The 14,607-nt window shown below is 38.1% G+C and overlaps 1 protein-coding gene across 1 annotated transcript in view; it reads left to right on the top strand.

Annotated features, from left to right (window-relative positions):
• Positions 1 to 320: 320 nt before the first annotated feature.
• Positions 321 to 14,607, top strand: part of LOC140205551 (uncharacterized) — a 28,473-nt gene continuing 14,186 nt past the window's right edge. The window contains exons 1-5 of the mRNA XM_072273168.1: positions 321 to 397; positions 6,749 to 7,079; positions 9,141 to 9,383; positions 11,286 to 11,427; positions 12,723 to 12,830. Coding sequence (XP_072129269.1) covers positions 6,766 to 7,079; positions 9,141 to 9,383; positions 11,286 to 11,427; positions 12,723 to 12,830 — 807 coding nt within the window. The 5' untranslated portion in view covers positions 321 to 397; positions 6,749 to 6,765. The remainder of the gene's footprint in view (positions 398 to 6,748; positions 7,080 to 9,140; positions 9,384 to 11,285; positions 11,428 to 12,722; positions 12,831 to 14,607) is intronic.

The raw sequence follows: 14,607 nt of genomic DNA, 5'->3' as shown, positions 1-14,607 counted from the left end.
GATGACAACCAATTAAGAATGAAAAACTGTAGCAGTTCTTGTTGAAGCTGTGTACATAGGTTGTCCTGACCTGCGATTTGTAGTCAAACATGAGGTAAACGAATGGCTAACCGTTTGGTATGAAACATGAATTGCAAAGCTGCTTTCACGACGCAGTTTTGTTACGCAGACTTATCCACAACCGACCAGCCCTGGCAACCAGCCCCTGGACGCTTGGGCCAACGCGCTGCCATGGAGACAACGCCACCGCGTCCCGCCGAGCCTCTGCTCAGCCTTGATTGGTAGACACGGAGCCTGGCGCTGTGGATTGTGGGTAGCGGCCGGGCCCGGGAGGAGGCCGAGTTTGCGGCGGGCGGGAGGTTTAAGGCTTCCGAGGCACAAGCCGATGCGAGTAAAGGTAAAGACGTGACCTGGCGGTGGGATGGGAGGGTAGTGATTCCGCCGTGGTTTGGGTGAATGGCAGCGACACTTTGCAGAAGTGCCAATCCCACAGGACCAAGTTCAGTAGCTCTGCACGGCCCACACTGAGTAACAGGAGGGTCCTTTGCAAAATAAAATTGTAATAAATAATGTGGGAAAGGGTTCTGCCGGACAACTGTGTGCAACTCATTCGTCCTGTAGTGGATGGGCTATTAGTTCATAAAGGCGATGTAAAGAGGAATAAGCATAATTTTGTTTATCAATTTGACAGGTTAACTGATCTTTATTTTAGAATTTCACCATCTGCAATTGTTTTCCCATCCTTTGAGTTTGCGACATATACACAATGAAACGACTTTTGACATGCTGAATCAGGAGGAGAAACCCACTGATTTCATGATTAAATAGTTCAAAGGCTTGGCTATCAGTAAAACGATGTTTTGTTGTCAGTTGTTCTTCCAGTGCATATTTGTTCCAAGGCTTGAAAGAGAACAATTTAATTCATATGAAGTTATTAATGCAGTAAAAATTATCCAAAACCATTACAAAAGGATTTAACAACAAAGCATGAGATGATAAGCACCACTAAGATAAGGCCCTCTGAGTCACTGAATCAAGGACCTGTTTACCCTAACCTACAATAATCCCGTTGTAGTTTTCCCACATTCCCATCAACCTCTCCTGTTAGATACTGCCACCCACCTATACACTAGGGGCAATTTGAAACAACCAGCTTGCACACCTTTCGGAAGTTGAAGGAAACTGGACCTCCCAGTGGAGTCACGTGGTTAAAGTACAATTACCACAAAAAGAGCACTGTAGGTCAGAATTGTACCTGGTTGCCGGAGCAATGAGACTGCAGTTCTGCCAGCTGTTTATCCATTGCTGACTGTACATGATGAGATGTTTAGAAAAATGAATACTGAGGTAATAAATTCAGGAGGGTATTACAGAGCTCGGTGTTAAAAAGACACAGGTGTCATTGCTGGAATGCATTAAAATTTGGAAACCACTAGGGGCCATAATTTGAGGAGTGTGGTCAGTCTGAATACAGAGAAGGGGAGGGGTGAGGTCACATAAGGTCTTAAATGCAAGGACAGGCTTTGTTAGAGTAGAAGCTAATGCAGTAGAAAACTGATGAGGGAATGGGATCATAGTTTCAAATGGTAGTTCAGATCAGCGCTTAACATGATCATCCCTGAGAAGCAAGTGGATGAACTTGGATGAACTGTTCTCATTGGGAATCAACACCTCTCTCTGTAACTAGACCTTGGACTTCTTGACAAAAAGACCAGTCATTTGGAATTGGCAGCAACATCTCAAGCTCTGTCACGCTGATCATGAGTGCTCCCCCAGAGCTGTGTGCTCTGCCTACTACTGTGCATGCTGCTGACTTAGGACAGCACTGCCAGATCTAGCCCAAGCTGCGTCATCACATTTGCCAATGATAAAACAGTGGTTGATCTTATTGGTCAACCACTTAATTATTTATAGTGCAACTGTAACGAAAACCAGTTTCCCCCGGGATCAATAAAGTATAACTATGACTATGACTAATGAGTCAGCATACAGAGATGTGGTAGAGAGGCTTGTCAAGTGACATAAGAACAACAACCTGAGTCTCAACATGAACAAGACAATAGAGGTGATTGTTGTAGTGTATTTAATATTTCAGTAATATTTGAGTAATATTGTAAATATATTGCTTGAGTAAGTATTCTTTGTTTCTATACATAAATCACATAAGAAGTATGTGAATGGCACACATCATATGTGAGCACCTCACTAAAGAAGAACTAAGTAGACAAAACATGTCCAGGCTCCTGTGTTTTCCTTCTAATTAGTTTCTGGAATTACAAAACGTAACAGTGACAATGAAGACATTTTAAAACAAACCCAAAACGACTACCTACCTGTTGAAGTGCAGCACGTTTTTCTTCGAAAGGGGAGAGAGAAACATTCAAGATTTAAAAAAAAAGTACAGCACGTGTTTCTTTGGAAGATGAAATGTTTGAGTTTAAAAAAAGGCAGAAAACAGATAAAATTCACAGGTTCATAAACTGAGTACTGGGTAATAATGAATTTTACAAAATGCAGAAATTGCTGACTACATCAGAAAGATAAACACATTCGATTGCACAACAGATAATTGCATGATGTATACTGAATGAATTGAACAGTATTTTGAACCAAATGAACTAGCCAATGAAAAGTGAGTGTCATTGTTACTGAATGCAATAGGTGAAAAAGCGTACAGTTTGCTTAGAAGTTTAACTGCTTCAACTAAAACAGCTGAAATGTGCTTTGATTTTGTGAATGTAATGCAAGCATATTTAGAACAAAAACTATTCTTGATTGCAGAACACTTTAGGTTTCATAAATGGAATCAAAGGGAAAGGCAGTCCATTTCAGCTTATGTTGCTGAATTGAAGAAATTAAGCATTGGCAGTTCAGCGATAGGCTTAATGATGCAATGAGAGATCATTTTGTTTGTGGAATCTTATAAGAAAGTATTGAGAAACGGCTCCTAACTTACGAACAACTCGCATTTTAAAGAACAGTTAAAAATCGCTGTATCAATGGAAACAGCAGCCAGAGGTGCAATTAAATTGCAGTCAGGAATGAAAGTGAGCAAGAGCAAAATCGCAACGTTTAAACAGAATCCTGCCTAGCTGAACAAATTGTGTTACCACTGTGGCAGACGAATGCAGTTTTAAAGGTGAAACTTGCGGAAAATGTCACAAAATAGGACACATGCAAAGATCATGTTGGTCAGACAAAACTAAAACAGGGAAGAGAAAAGGATGAAAAGTCAAGTGGTATTTCAAAAACAGTAGTAACCTGGATGCTATTGATGAAAGATCTGAGAATGATGAGAGTGATACAGGACTGCATAGCTTTGAGATTTACAATGTGAGAACTGACAGGAGATGAACAATATGGCCTACACCAGAAGTGAACAACAAGTTAATTAAAATGGAATTGGACACTGCCTCGGCTGTTTGAGTCATTCCACAAAATGAGTTTAAATGGCATTTCAAAGATACTGAACTGAAGTCTGCAGATAGCCAACTATGAACTTATACTGGAGAAAAGATAACTCTTGTGGGAATAGCATTCATAACAATGAAATACAACCACCAACTAGCCTTATTGGGCCTGTAAGTGGAAAAACAAGAGGGTCAATATTATGGACATGTGATTGGGTGAGACAACTGCAACTTGATTGGAGATCCATCCACTATTTGTATGCCTCATTCCCTGCAATATAATCAACTTAAAGCAAATTAAGAGAGGTTCTGGATGATGTTGCAGCAGTGTTGAAAGATGACATTGGAAAATGCAAACATAATAGGGGTAAAATAGTGTTAAATGCAAAGGCCATATCCAAGTTTTACAAGCCCACCTAGTTCCTTATGTCATCTGTGATAATGTAGTCAGTGAGCTAGATCGCAGTGCGGTTGAAGGAATTCTTTCCAAGGTTGAGTGGAACCCAAGGGAAACACCCGTGTTCTCAGTAGCCAAGAAGAAAAGGCCTGAAAGGGTCTGCAGTGATTTTCACGTCATCAGTCCAGTACTGCTAGTAGATCAATATCCTCTGCCCAGGATAGAGGGTATCTTTGCAAACCTTCCTGGAGGGAAACACTTCAACAAAGTGGACCATCTACAGTTGGAGATGGAAGAAGAGTCCAAAATGTTTATCCCTAAAGACACTCACAAATGGCTTTATTGCTATAATGGGCATTTTTGGAGTGGCATCTGCACCTGAATTCTGGCAGAAAGCTATGGACCAGGTGCTGCAAGGCTGCACAGACACTTAGTGTTACCTGATGTTATCATTGTTACCATGAGGATGACAAGGAACATCTCCAAGATTTTAATGCAGTGTTAAAAAGATTAGAAGATTATGGGCCCAGAGCACAAGGTGACATGTGTGACTTGTTTAACTGTGGTCTCACCATTAATGCACAAGAATTACACATATGTGCTGAGAAAATGCGAGCAGTAGTGGATGCCTCAAGGCCAAAGGACGTGTTTTTGTTTCAGTCCTTTTTTGGATTTGTCTATCAAAGCTGGCTATGTGCTCAACCCATTGAACCCAGTACTACAAATCGGGAAGAAATAGCAATGGACAAGGCACTGTGAGGTGGCTTTCCTAAAGGCAAAGGAAATAGTCACATTAGACACTGTACTCAAACATTATGATCGACATTGTCCAGTGAAGCTTGCCTGTGATGCCTCACCTTATGGTATAGGTGCAGTCATGCCACATGTTATGAGTGATGGAAGTGAACACCCCAGGGCCTTTGCATCATGTTCCCTTACTGCTGCAGAGAAATATTATGAACAGATTAACAGAGGCCTTGAGTTTGGTTTGGGGTGTTAAGTGTTTCAACCAGTACCTGTACAGAAGAGAGGTTACATTCATTACTGATCATCAACCGCTGGTGTCCATTTTCAATCCACAATGGTGTTTCGCTAACAGCAGGACAGTTGCAGTGATGGGCTGTGTTTCTCAGAGAAACAATTAAAGATCAAATTCAAGAGGATAACTAATGGAAATTCCGATGGATTGTCCTGTTTACCCTTGGAAAAGGCAATACCTGAGAAATTGATAAAAGAGGATATTCCTTTTGATAAATTCTTCCTAATGCAAATTGAATCTCTTTACATTTCGGTGGTGATGATCCAAAAGAAAACCAGAAAAGACCCCACACTGCCTCAGGTCTACATGGCTACCCAAAATAGCCAGGATGTGCTGCAGAAATTCCAGTTCCTCCAATTTTACCGGCCCCAGGATGAACTTGGCCTTGACAGGGTTGCCTTAAATGTGGATTGAAAATTGTTGTACCATCCAAGCTGAGAGCTAAAGTGTTAGAGGAGCTAGGCATAGTGAAAATGAAAGCGTTGGCTGAAAAAAAAGATCAGCCATGATTGAATGGCAGAACAGACTAGATAGACCAAATGGTCAAATTCTGCTCCTGTGTTTTATAGTCTTATGCAATCTTTATCTAGTAGCCTGAGATAGATCAGTAGATCCAGCAGCTTGCCATGAACTGTTCAGGGTGCCAAGAGCAGTGCCTCTCCATCCCTGTGAATGGCCTGCATTGCCTTGGCAAGGGATTCCTGTGGATTTTGGCAGTCCATTCAAAACTACTCCTGCAGTCCCAGCGTTAACGCCTACAACCACTGTGGAGAAGGCCCTAGAACCAGAGATTGTTTCTCAGCCACAATTCTCACCTGCCAAACAGAGTGACTTGCCCCACCCCCATCCAGAAAGATACCAACAAGAGTAGGAAATCCTCCACACTGATGAAATCTTTAGGCCTGAATTGGACAATTTAAAATTTACTGTGCTGTGGATGTCTATATAGTAGTTGTGTTATGTAATATACTGTGTGTGTGTATCTTGTAATTTTATATATATGTATATGATAACTAGAGAGCAATACATTAATTCTATACTGAATTGGAATTTATAGGTAAGCAGGGAGGAGAGTCGTGTATTTAATATTTGAGTAGTATTTGAGTAATATCGTAAATATATTGAGCAACACACATAAAAGTTGCTGGTGAATGCAGCAGGCCAGGCAGCATCTCTAGGAAGAGGTACAGTCGACGTTTTGGGCCGAGACCCTTCATCAGGAGTCCTAGTGGTAGGGTGGATAGTAATTGATTTTCTCTAGTTAGGGATAAGAGACATAATATAAACATGCCAATCCAAGCAAAGCTATCAAATACTTCTAAATACAAAGGATATTTGATGTTTGGAACTCTTCCATAAATTACAGTGATTGGAAGTGAGTTAGTTTCAAATATGAGATTCATTGGTTAACAAATATTCAAAATATCAAGGAGAAGAGCCCTTATTGAGCTGGGCTGTAAGTATATCATATCAAATATTGGAATGGATCACTTATGTTATGGAATGGATGTGAGTGGCTAAGTTACCTATGTCTGCCATCCAAACTCATGTCACAGTTAGAAGTGTTTTGACCTGTATAACTCAGCATGAAGTATTGATGCTTAAAGGTTGTCAGTTTTTAATAGTGAAACTAATTTGAAATTATAAATTAATAAAATGATTTTGACATAATGCTACAACTCGGTCAGTAGTTCTCAAGTAATTGTTTCCATATGCTCAATAGGGCTGATTTTATCATAATTAAATTTCCTTTCCATACCTCCCTTTCACCAGTGAAAAGAAGCTATGAAAAGGAGACAAGATAATTTTCAATGCATGATTTGTAAAATAGTTTTGTGTAGATCTCCAATAAAGCTTTGTGTCTGTTTTGAAGGCCTGATATTTATGTTTTGCTTTGACCAGAAAGGTTTCTGCGAAGAATGTCTTCACAATCCAGTGAGGAAGAAAATATGAAAATAAATTCTCATTTGAATCAATATCAACGAGATAGCAGGTTGGAAAATGAGATTCAGGTCAAGAGTTGTGAATTATCCTCTTCATCAGGTTCCACCTCCTCTCTGCTGTCTCCTATTTACCATGAAAGTTACGAAAGTGAAGATGAAGAAAATGAGTCATTAAACAAGCAAACAGACAAACTTTCAAGAAGAAAATCAGAATCCACCCCAAGTAAAAAGGTAGATAGTTTTTCAAAAACACCAGTAGTGTCAACTCCAAGTGGACAAAAGAAATCCAGGTATATCTTTGCATTTTGGCACCTGCAGATTAATATTTATTTTCTCTGTTAGATTTCTTCCAACAATGTTTGAAGAAACTCTCAGAATTTTAGTTATTTTCTATACTTCTACAAGTACCTCCTCCTCCATTATAACTGTGACTGAGTTACCCTTGTTCTCATCTTCTGTCATATTTCTTTCCATCTGTCCTATTTTTTTAACCACCTGTTCTTTCAAACCAGCACAAAATAAATGTTCACTACCTAGTTTTAGTCCCAAGAGGAACTGTTTTTCTCAGGAAGACTTCTATTTTCTGCTGACTTTACTCTGAAGTTTTTCCTGTACAGCCATAGCAAGTCCACCATCTGCTTATTTAATTTCATGAATTTATGTCCGCTTCTATGGATGATAATTTACTTGGACTTTCTCTGATCCATGTTGTGTTTACTGCTCACTGTGTTCCCTTAACTGTTGGTGGATACAAAGTAGAAATTAAGTGCAGCACAGAAGTTACCTAGCAGTCATCTCCTCATTCTTATTTTGACCTCTTTGTCCCTTTGATAAAATATATTTTCCTTGATGACAAGTGAGGGCTTCTCACCAAAAGAAATTTGGTTTGAAAGACTGGGCGTAGGATCAATCATTTGCAAGTGATAATTCGGGGAAGGAGTTGTTAAGGTATAGAACAAAGAACATTGAACAGTACAGCACAGGAACAGGCTCTTTGGGCCAAAATGTTTAGCCAAACCAATTAAATTAGTAATGGAATGGCCAAATAAACTAATCCCTTCTACCTACACATTATCCATATCCTTCTGTTTCCTTCACACTCAAATGCCTCTTTAAGATCACTAATGTATATGCCTCTGAACCAGCCTAGGTAGTGCATTCCAGGCATCCACCACTCTCTGTAAAATAAACTTGCCTGTCACATCTCCATCAAATTTACCCCATTCTCACCTTAAATGCATGCTCTCTGGTATTAGAGATTTCAACCCTGGGTACCTTTGTTGGCTTGTTCATTCATTTTGTGCAGCTGGCATGCAAATCAGGCAGCATTTCAAAGTTCAAAGTACATTTATTGTCAAACTATATACAACTTTGAGATTCATCTCCTTACAAACAGCCACAAAAGTCATAGGACACATTAAAAAAAACACCTAGTGTACAAAAAAGAACAAATCATGCAAACAATAAAAAATAAGCAAATAACATTCAGAACTAAAGTTCACGAAAGTGGAGTTCACAGCCACTAAACTATTGCTAAATGATAATTAAAGAGGACTGTGTGTCCTCATAAACCAATCTAAACTAAGCCAGTTATCACTGAAGCCGATCCAGGAGCCTGTTAGTTGCAGGCCACAGCATCAATTCAGCACAGAGACAAGTAAATCTTGCTGGATAGTGAGCTGAACACCAGCCCTCATCATGCTGTACTTCTCCACAATTTCTTTCAAGTTTTTTATTTGTGAGCTTTTTAAACATTTCACCGCTGAAATAGTTTTGGTTTATAACAACCTGCTGTTTATTTCTTATTGGAGGTTGCAAATTGGTAATGTTCACTCATTAGGGTGTCTTTTTTCCTTTTGTTATTGCACTGTAATGTGTATTGGTGTTGTAATTTTCATTTGGACCTAAGGTTTAATTTGTCTTTTGATATTCAAGGCTTGACTGAATGTGTAATTTAGCAGCAGGGTGGTTCTGTCTTATAATAAAGCTGTTTTTTCTTACTTAATTTTACTATTATGTTGCAATTAAATTGTTCAGAATTGGTCCATAAATGATTAAGCACAGTGCCTTACGGGAATACATGGCCTGGAAATGGTTCAATTGTAGTTTGATTCTTGAGGGGCTTTGTGTTTACTGTTAGAAATCTGTTGATTAAAGTTGCATTAACTTTTGACAGTATTATGGATTACTGGTACAGTACCTTTCATATTAGAGGTGATGGATGACAGGGAAGACCTGCTCTGAAGGTTTTTACTTAACCAGTGCTTGCAAAACAAAATGTTTTCTTACGTAGTAAGTGTGTTTTGATCTAAATTTTGAAATTTCTAAACTGCAATTTTGAATTCATATAGGCAGAACGTTGGCTTGAAAAGAGAAACACTGTGCAAGAGATGTACTTTGGAGCCTTCCAAAGAATCCACAATGTTGCTGCTCTCTCCTATTTACCATGACAGCTATGAAAGTGAGGATGGTGAGACAGCAGCTTCCAAAACACCTACAAGCAGTATTTCAGACAGAGAAATAGCATGTACTACAAACAAAACTGTGTCAAAGAAATTGACAATGTGCACTCCAATCAAATCAAAAACATCTAGGTACATGTTGCATCATAGATTTGTAACAACTGTTATAGTTTATTTGTTCATCTTTGGACCTTTTTAGAAGTTATATTTTTAGTTCTTCTGCAACTAAACTATAAAGTAAAATGTTTGTTTGTATCATTGATTAAGGTTTTTGAAGTACTTATTGGCTATCTGAGCAACCTAAGCTACTGGGAACATTTTAGCAAGATAGTTTGGTGCACTGTGCACATCAAAACTGATTCTGCCTTTCTCTTTGATGAGGTATTCTGATTGCTAACTGTGTCTACTAATCACAATTTCAACTGTTTTTCACATATTTGGCATATCCCTGAATTCTATTTCTGCCAGCCAATGATACTCACTAATTTGAGTTATTCATAAAAAAACACATGAACTATTATACTTGTTCTATTACGTGGAATAAGCATTGCAGAATGATTTTCTGAGAATGGTTTCAGAGAATAACCCTTAATATTTTAAATTCTACGAAGAGTTAATACTTTCAGAAGTAGAGAAAATTGGTAAGTATAGCAAGGGAAACTGTTGAAAGATGGGAACAAAATTTAATGAAAAATGGTTGTACAGATAATCTAAGTATTATGCAACATAAACTTAATGTAATTGTGGTCCAGTCAACAAAGGTTAATTTATAGTCTTCAAATGATACTTCTGTAAAAGTTGACAAGTTAGTGTGTAGTTGCATTAAAATTACTTAAACTGTAAATATAAAATGTGGCTGTCTTAATTGATTACATCATCTAGTCTGGTACTTCAAAACTCAAGTAGTTTATCATTCAGAAAGCACCAAACTAAATCTGTAATTGGATTGTTGTGAAATTTACTGTTACTAGCACAGGTAATTTAATTAAACTCGATATAGAATATACATGGGCAGGTCTAAAGACACTGCTTGGTTTTGACCCTTAGAATAGGCACTTAAATACACTGGCTTTAAGCGTAAAGTAATTTCTACAAAATGTTAACTTTGAACTAAGATGTTCACAGATCCAAAGAAACATATGGGGTAACTTGTTGATTAACTCTAGCAACACTTTGCTAATTCAGTGTAAACTTGGTTGGAGTTGTGGCTATTAGCTTTCCTAAAGTTTTCCAATGAAGACTTGTATAGATTTTGCCCATTTGCAGAATGCCATTGACAGCACAGTCCTCAAACTCCTGCTTACCCAGTTAGTATACAAAAGTTCATCATATAGGAGTCCTACAGTCCAGCGATTCCAACTGAGCAGTGAAGTAACACACACAAAATGCTGGAGGAACTCAGCAGGCCAGGCAGCATCTATGGAAAAGAGTAAACAGTCAACATTCCAGGCCAGTACTCTTCATCAGGACTGGAGAAAAAACAATGAGGAATCAGAATAAGGTGAGGGGAGGGGAGGAGGAAACATAAGGTGATAGGGCAGAGTGAAGAGCTGGAAAGTTGGTTGATGAAAGAGATATAGGGCTGGGGAAAGGACAATCTGATAGGAGAGGACAGAAGGCCATGGAAGAACGAAAAGGGGGAGGAGTACCAGAAGGAGATAATGGGCAGGTAATGAGATAAGGCAAGAGAGGGAAATGGGAATGGGGAATAGTGAAGGGGGGACATTACCAGAAGTTTGAGAGGTTTAATAGAGAATTGTGTATGTACAGAGTTCCTGTGAGGCTGACTAATTTGAGCTGGAGCCAACCAATGGAATTGTATTGCTGTCAGGCTGGTTATCTATAGATCGTCGAATTGTAACTATAGCAGAAATACCATTATATTTGTAAATCAGTTTTTAATTGGACATAGTTATATGTCATTATTTATTGTTTATCAATTTGACCTTTGCATTGTTTCTATGCTCTTCCATTTAATATCTGATGCAGTGAACTGAATACATTTTGAGATAAAGTAATATATGTGTTCCAAAGGCTTAGAACTTCTGCAAGAAAGGCAAAACAGAGTGAAGAGGAGGAGCAGCATTTAAAGGAAGTTGAGCTTACTGCCTGGGAGGCATGGCTTATCAAGAAAGCAAAGGAAGAACGCATTGAAGTGCAAAAAAAATCTCAGCAAGTAAGTAGTCTAGTATGTGTTAATGTTTTCACATTTGAAGTTCAAAGTAAATTTATTTCAAAGTACATATACATCACCATATACAACCCTGAGATTCATTTTCTTGCTTTCATACTCAATTAATCCAAGTGCTCAGGTTTCCTTCTACATTTCAAAGTTATTCATTTTTCATGGTTATTCATGGTTAGTAAGTTGTGGGCATGCTATGTTTGCGGCGAAAGCATGGCGACACTTGTGGGCTGCCCCCACAACAAACTTTGGACTTTATTGGTTGTTGATGCAAGTGACACATTTCATTTTATGTTTCAATGTACACGTGACAAATAAACAAGTAATTGTGAAAAATTGACTTAAGACTGGTAGTAATCTGATTTGGTGCTGATTGTTCTGTTACTTGACAAGTATTTCTGACATCTTCTCATAATCTTGTTGTACAGTATAATGTATAACAATAAAGTTAGATGTGTAGAAATTCATTCTAGTATGGTTGAAACTGTTATTTCTTGCTTGTGTTTTTATAACCTGAAAAAAAGTCTTTGATGTTTTAAGGTATAATTGCTAAACAGAATGTAGAAAGTCAAGTGACAATTAATTATTAACTATTATTGTAAAGTTATCATATTAATTCCTACATTATTTGGCATATAATATTTATATGCTTCAGCAATCACCATAAATGAAAGATCATTAGCTCTCTGATATTCAACATATTTGATACTAAGAAACCTAATCATTTAACTTATGCATCAATTTAAAAGAATAGAGACAGCAGTGGAGACAAGATCTTGTGAATCTTTTAAGAAGTAATTGTATTATGGACTGAGATTTTTGCTAATTTTCTGTATTGACGAATTACTATGAGCTATACAGCCTTACTCGCCTATCACAATCTTTATTTGTTGACATACAGCAAGGAATAGGCCCTTCTAGAACTTCGAGCCATGCCATCCAGCAATCTCCCAATTTAATCCTATTTTAATCATGGGACAATTTACAGTGATTAATTAACCTACTAACCTGTACGTCTTTGGACTGTTGGAAGAAACTGAAGCATCCAGAGGAAACCCACACAGTCACAGGGAGAACATACTTACAGGCAGTGACGGGAATTGAAACCGGGTCACCTGTACTGTAAAATGTTGTGCTAACTACATCTTGTGATGTTTATATCTGCAGTTTAGATTGAGGCAGTCAAAATTTTTTTAAAACTTTAAATTTTCCCACAAGTAAAATATAGTAAGGATTAATCATTTTGGAGGAAGGTATGTATCCAAGAAATATTCTGTATCCTACAGGAGGTGATATTGAAACAAGCAAAATTAAAAGAGCAAGAAGAACTTCAAAGGAAAAAAGCTCGTGCAGAAGAAGAGCATAGACACTGGGTGCAGAGAAAAAATGAAAAGGTAAGACATATAAATTAGCTTTCTTCAGGATAATTTATAAAGAGTTCACTCATGAACATCTTGGAATGCAGAGCAGGTGGAACTCCATATTTGTAGTTACTTTGGAGCTGTGCTATACATCCAAAGGGAGAGAGGTAAAGGAGCATGCTTGTTGGCAAACCACAGAGAAGTATGAAAATAACAGTTTAGTAGTAGTAGGGATTTCAGCTTCACTAATATCAATTAAGATTGCCTGAGTATGAAAGGCTGGAAGGGTGTAGAATTTTCAGCTAAATATCTAAAACTAATCGAGAAGAGCTGTTTGAACTGGTATGTGGATAGTCCTAATAGAGAAGGGGTAGTACTGGACGTAATCTTTGGTAATGGAGCTGACAAGTGAGAAATAGTGAGGTTTAGAGAGATACTAGATTTTCAGATTGTAATGGAGAAGAACAAAGATGGTTTAAAACTAAGGTCTTGAACTGGAGAAGTTGTTTTAATATGATGAAATAGGGCCTTTCGAAAGTGAACTGAGAGCAGCGTTTTAAGTATATGTGGAGGTCATTTGACATGGAAATGAGGAGAAACTGTATAAACTATGTTTGTTTTCCTTGGAGTAGAGAAAGGTAAGGAGGGGACCTGACTGAGGTATAAAAAAAATGAGAAGGCAGGGATAGTATGAAACCATTCTGCTTAATAGATGTATCTGTAAGCAAAGGTTCAAGATGAGGGGCAAGAGAATTTAAGAAGAATTCTTTTCATCCAGAGGGTGGTTTGAATATGGAGCATAGAAGCTAAGCGGATGGTGGAAACAGGTACATTCATAACATCTGTGAAGTATTTACATAAGCATTTAAAACATGATATTAAAGGCTGTGGGCCAATTGCTGGAAAATTAGATCTGTATAGATAAGGATTTCATGGTCAGCATGAACACAGTGGCCCAATGGTCCTTCAGTCTGTTCCACTGTTATAAAACAGATGTCTTGTAGTTTAAAGGTGAGATCTTAACTTCACAGTCTATCTTGTCATGGCCCATGCACTTTCTCTGGAACACTGTGTTCCACATTCTGTTGTTGCTCTGCATTCTGTTATTGCTTTTCCCTTGTACTACCTCAGTGTATTTATGTTTTGAAGTGATCTGTATGGATGGCGTACAAAACTAAGCTTTTCACTGTATGACACAGAACGCAAAAGATCAGACGAAGTGAGAACAGCAGATTTCTTTCCCTGCTTATAATGAGATGATGGCTGTTTAGGGTAATTTCATTTCATGGTCATTATTACATTTAACTTTTTTCAGTCTAGTTAAATAATACATTGAAACTCATTTACCCTTTTAGAATTATAGCTTGCTTGGAACATTAATCTTGTCTCTTGAGTATAACTCAATATGCTACTTTTTCCTAAGGTGATCGTAAACACAAATGATTCTGCAGATGCTGGAATACAGAACAGCACACACAAAATACCTAGGGAAGTGGTAATAGATGGTTGCCTCTCGAATTGGGGGCCTTTGTCTAGTGGTGTACCACAGGGATCAGTGTTGGGTTCCTTGTTGTTTGTCATCTATATCAATGATCTGGATGATAATGTAAATTAGATCAGCAAATTTGCGGATGACGCCAAGGAAAAATGGGCTGAAATATGGCAGATAGAATTTAATGCAGACAATTGTGAGATGTTGTACCCTGGGAGGACAAGCCACAGTGGAACTTACATAATGAGTGGTAGGGCATTCCAGAGTGCAGTAGAACAGGGGGAATTGGAAATACAGATCCGTAAGTGGTGTCACAGG

This window comes from Mobula birostris, chromosome 11 (assembly GCF_030028105.1).
Source record: "Mobula birostris isolate sMobBir1 chromosome 11, sMobBir1.hap1, whole genome shotgun sequence".
Lineage (NCBI taxonomy): Eukaryota > Metazoa > Chordata > Chondrichthyes > Myliobatiformes > Myliobatidae > Mobula > Mobula birostris.
Note: the sequence above shows the minus strand (reverse complement) of the source record. Positions and strands in the feature narration are given on the sequence as shown.